Source organism: Diabrotica undecimpunctata, chromosome 10, assembly GCF_040954645.1.
Source record: "Diabrotica undecimpunctata isolate CICGRU chromosome 10, icDiaUnde3, whole genome shotgun sequence".
In the NCBI taxonomy this organism is placed as follows: domain Eukaryota; kingdom Metazoa; phylum Arthropoda; class Insecta; order Coleoptera; family Chrysomelidae; genus Diabrotica; species Diabrotica undecimpunctata.
The window spans coordinates 11,382,148-11,387,051 of record NC_092812.1 but is presented as its reverse complement, the minus strand read 5'-3'; the positions used below and the strand labels follow the sequence as shown (position 1 = coordinate 11,387,051).

The following is a 4,904-nucleotide window of genomic DNA, read 5'->3' as shown; positions in this document are numbered from 1 at the left end:
AACTTATCTGCATCAGATTTGATCTTTCTGACCTCTAAAAATACAATCACGTTTAATAACAACTAGTTTGCAGAATTATTGATAAATTTAAACTTTTTGATCCTAAAATATAATCACGTTGAATAACAAGTTACAGAAATACGTCAATTGATTTTTTTTTACTGGATAAGTATAAATTGGAGAGCATCCTAATATTTGGGTTTTATTTGTGCATTCGAAAGTTACCAAGTTAAGTTGAACCAGTTACTAGTGAAAAAAAAATGAGTCAGCAAGTAGTCGATGAACTTTCCAACCAGATTGTAGAGAAGATGGAATCGGTAAGTAGATTAATTAAGAGAAAATCTGATTTACGAAACGTAATAAGATATTTGAAAAAACAAATTTTTATTTTGAATAAATGTTTAAAGAATAGGGTTTCTTGTGTTAAAAATTTTCACTGTATAGAAGCAAATTTAACTATTCTTAAAACATATCTTGAAAACTTTAAGAACAGACTAAATGCTAGAAAAACTCTTAAAAGGTGTTTATTGTGGCAGGATGTGGAATCTTGTTTTAATAGTAGAATAAAAACAGGGCTAATAGTCAATTTAAAATATAAAGAACCCAAAATATTTTTGGAAAAAGCTTTTAGGAGTTTTTCAATTCAAATTAGAAAAAGTTTGTTGTCGTGTCTTTTAAAAGTTAATTTGATTTTATATGGTGTTTTTATCAAACCACAAAATGGTGAAACCTCTATTAAACATTTTTCAACCAAAAATGTAACAATTGACCAAAATACAGACCTCAAGGATTGGTATAAAATTAATTGTATTAATGTGATTTTAAAAAAATTTGAGGAATTTCAAGAAAGAGATAGTGGTTGGGCACTATCACAGATTCTACATTTAAAAGTTAATATAAATAGGTATAATCCAATACTGAGTGGTATTTCCACCTATGTTAAATTACCTAAATATATAAGCAATACAAAGAGTGTAATTAACATTAAAAATTCTGATCCTTATTGTTTTCTCTGGTCAATTGTTGCAGCGTTACATCCTGCTAAAATCAATGTTACACGAACCTCATCTTATCCTCATTTTAGTAAGATATTAAAGTATCATAATATCAGTTTTCCCATTGACATAAAAGATATCCCTAAATTTGAAAATTTAAATAAACTTTCAATAAATGTTTTTACAACAAAAGGAACAGGAAAGGAAATTTTACCTTTGCTATTAAGTAAGACTAGTTTTTCTCCTCGTATTAATTTACTTTTAATTCATTCTCAAGATAATAGTACAAATAATAATAGTAGTGATGAGGATGATGGTCCTTTGTGTAGAAAAGATCTATTTCATTTTGCTTATATTAAAAATTTTTCAAGATTAGTAAATCAACAAGTTAAAAATGTTAGAAACAAAAAATGGTTTTGTGAAAGATGTTTTAATCATTTTAGTAATGATGCACTCTTACAAAATCATTTAGAGGACTGTATTAATTCAAATTCAGTTAAGATGGTTTTACCAACAGAAAAGAATAATATTATGAAATTTAAAAATTTTAAACATAAAGAACTTGTTCCTTTTGTTATTTATGCTGATCTAGAAAGTATTCTTATAAAATGCATTGACAATAACAATGATCCTAATATAAAAACTTATTTGTCTTAAAAGCATGAAGCTTTTAGTATAGCTTATTATTTTAAATCTTCTTATAATGATTCCTTATCATACTATAAATCATTTACCGGTCACGACTGTCTTGTGTGGTTTGTAAGAGAACTTGAAAAGATAGCAAAGAGAATAACTAGAGAAAATTTATTGCAAAAATTCAACAAGTTAGGTCCATTAACTGATAAAGAAAGACATGATTTTAATTTGAGTTTTGTTTGTCATATTTGCACTAAACCTATAGTCGATCCATTGGATAAAGTTAGAGATCATTGTCATATTACAGGAAAATTTCGAGGAGCTGCTCATAGATCTTGTAATGCTAATTATCAAAATACACATACAATTCCGATTGCATTTCATAATCTCTCTGGCTATGACGCACATTTTTTAATTAAAAGCCTTAATAATAACGTTAAAGGTAATATATCACTACTTCCTCTAAACAAAGAGAGGTATATATCATTTACCAAATACATTCAAAATACAAATATTAATTTTAGGTTTATAAATTCGTTTCGATTTATGTCTGATTCATTAGATAAACTTTCCTGTAATCTAGATGATGATCAAAAACAAATAACGAGAAGGTACTTTGAAGATGATTTTAAATTTAATTTAGTTAAACGAAAAGGTGTTTTGCCATATGAATACCTCAATAATTGGGAAAAGTTGCAAGATACTTGCTTGCCACCTATTGATAGTTTCTTTAGTAAAATTAATAATGAAGGAATAACTCATGAGGATTATCAACACGCATGCACTGTTTGGAACACGTTTGAGATAAAAAACTTGCAAGAGTACGCGGAATTATATTTAAAAACTGACGTATTACTTTTAAGTGATATTTTTGAAAACTTTAGACTGATGTGTTTAAAAACATACGGTTTAGATAGTTTGCATTATTTTACTTTACCAGGGTTAGCATTTGATGCCATGTTAAAAGTAACAAATGGAGAATTAGAGCTTTTAACAGATATCGAAATGGTTTTGTTCTTTGAAAAAGCAAAACGAGGAGGAGTGTCACAATGTAGTAACAGATATGCAGAAGCGAACAATAAGTACATGGGTGATAAATATAATCCTGGTAAAGAGACCTCTTATACAATGTACTTTGATGTAAACAATCTATATGGTTCAGCTATGAGTTATTTCCTTCCTTATGGAGGATTTGAATGGATACTCTTAAATGATATTTACAATTACAATATATTAAATTGTCCCAATGATAGTGAATACGGATACATGCTGGAAGTGGACCTTGAGTATCCAAAAGAACTTTTTAATTCACACAAAGATTTGCCATTGTGTCCAGAACACATAACTCCACCAACTTCTAATTCTACCATTAAAAAACTCTTAACGACATTGTATGATAAAAAGAAGTATGTTATTCATTATTGTATTTAAAACAAGTTATTAGCTTGGGACTGAAGCTTGCTAAGATTCATCGATGCCTAAAATTTAAACAATCACCTTGGTTAAAGAAATATATTGACTTAAACATTGAATTGAGAAAGGAGAGCAAAAATGAATTTGAAAAAAATTTATTCAAACTTTTTATAAACGCTCCGTATGGCAAAAGTATAGAGAATGTACGTAAATATAAGGATATAAAAATTGTAAACAAACTGGGTGGTACATACGGTGCTAACCATTACATTTCCCAACCGAATTTTCATAGTTGTACCATATTTGATGAAAATATGGTAATAATTGAAATGCAAAAACAGAAAATTAATTTTAACAAACCTATTTACATTGGGATGTGTATTTTAGATATTTCGAAAACAATTTTGTATGACTTCCATTATAATTATATTAAAAAAAAAATTCAAGATAAAGCCAAGTTATTATACACGGACACAGATAGTTTAATATATCAGTTTTTTGTTGATGATATATATGCTCATATTAAAGAGGATATTCATAAGTTTGACACATCAGAGTACACTGAAAATAATGTCTATAACATTCCCTTAAGGAATAAAAAAGTATTGGGCTTGATGAAAGATGAAAACAAAGGTCAAATTATGACACATTTTATAGGATTGCGCTCAAAAATGTACACGATAAAAACTTTAAATCAGGATCAGGAAATTAAAAAAGCAAAAGGAATTAAGAAATCAGCTTTAAAGGAACTAACTTATGAAGATTATTATAAAAGTTTATTTAAAAAAACAATTGTAGAGGTTTCCCAAAATTCTATTGTCTCCAAAAAACATGACGTCTATACAATAACTCAAAGAAAAGTTGCACTTAGTCCATATGATGATAAAAGAATGGTTAATTTTTTAAGCACTGACACTTTACCATGGGGTTTCAATGATAAATAATTCTTAAATACGTTTGATAGTAAAAAAGTTCCTTATTCTTTATTTATTATTTTGGTAATAAATAAAAGTTTGTTTTTTAAATTATCTTTCTATTTTTGTACATCAGGTTTTCTTTAACCGATTAATCTACAAATTAAAATGGGTCCTCTATGGTGTGGTAAGTTATTTCACATATAACTTAAAAAATATATCGGTAATTAAAGCTGTTTTTTTTCTTTAGAAAAGTAAATTGTCATGGGAAAAAGTTTTTACCGACCAAAAAAGATTTATAAAATTACAATCGAATACAAGAAGAAAAATAATACCATACACCCAACCTACTACTTCTATCATCAAAATGTATGGAACGTTATGGTGTGAAAACTGTAAAAAATTCTTTTGTTTTTGTCAAACTTCTTTAGAGATGCATGGAGCCATATTACCTGACTTGTATTGTTTCGAAACCATGCCTAAATCATAACACACAAAGGTAGTAGTATTTGTAAAACAAATATTTCTTAATTAATTATTTTTATGTTTCAGCCTTTAGACCATGTAATTCCAAAGAACCGCGAATCCCTCCAGAAGATCAGGGATGGAATCGTATCCAATGAAGTGGTCAGGTACAAGGACCGGTACGATTCCCAAATATTACGGGGTCATTCTTCACATCATGATAACTTGGTGAGAGCGAGTTACATGGATTCTGTGACGAGGGACTATTATCGACAGGTTAAGAAAAATATACATTATAACAGTAGAGTGTATTGTTACGATAAATATACTGGCCTAACTTTTATGACTAATTATTCTGTTTTATTGTAGAAATTTCGGTGGAAGTCTAGATTCAAATTATGGTGAATTCTCCAACTTGATGTTCTCGACTATTCCAGTATATCAGGATTTCGTATATAAATACAACATTTTTATATGGAGA

General features: G+C 28.2%; 1 protein-coding gene across 1 annotated transcript; it reads left to right on the top strand.

Annotated features, from left to right (window-relative positions):
• The first annotated feature begins 260 nt into the window (after nt 1–260).
• Nucleotides 261–3,062, top strand: LOC140451621 (uncharacterized). Its single transcript, XM_072545467.1, has 2 exons — nt 261–317; nt 1,656–3,062. The coding sequence occupies exons 1-2, from the start codon at nt 261–263 to the stop codon at nt 3,060–3,062; spliced, it is 1,464 nt and encodes a 487-aa protein (XP_072401568.1).
• Nucleotides 3,063–4,904: the final 1,842 nt, after the last annotated feature.

Bases quoted from the DNA above. Each gene is read 5' to 3' on its own strand.
- LOC140451621 (XM_072545467.1), top strand. From the start codon at position 261: ATGAGTCAGCAAGTAGTCGATGAACTTTCCAACCAGATTGTAGAGAAG. The intron at 318-1,655 runs GTAAGTAGATTA...TTGTCTTAAAAG, and splicing joins TTGTAGAGAAGATGGAATCG to CATGAAGCTTTTAGTATAGC.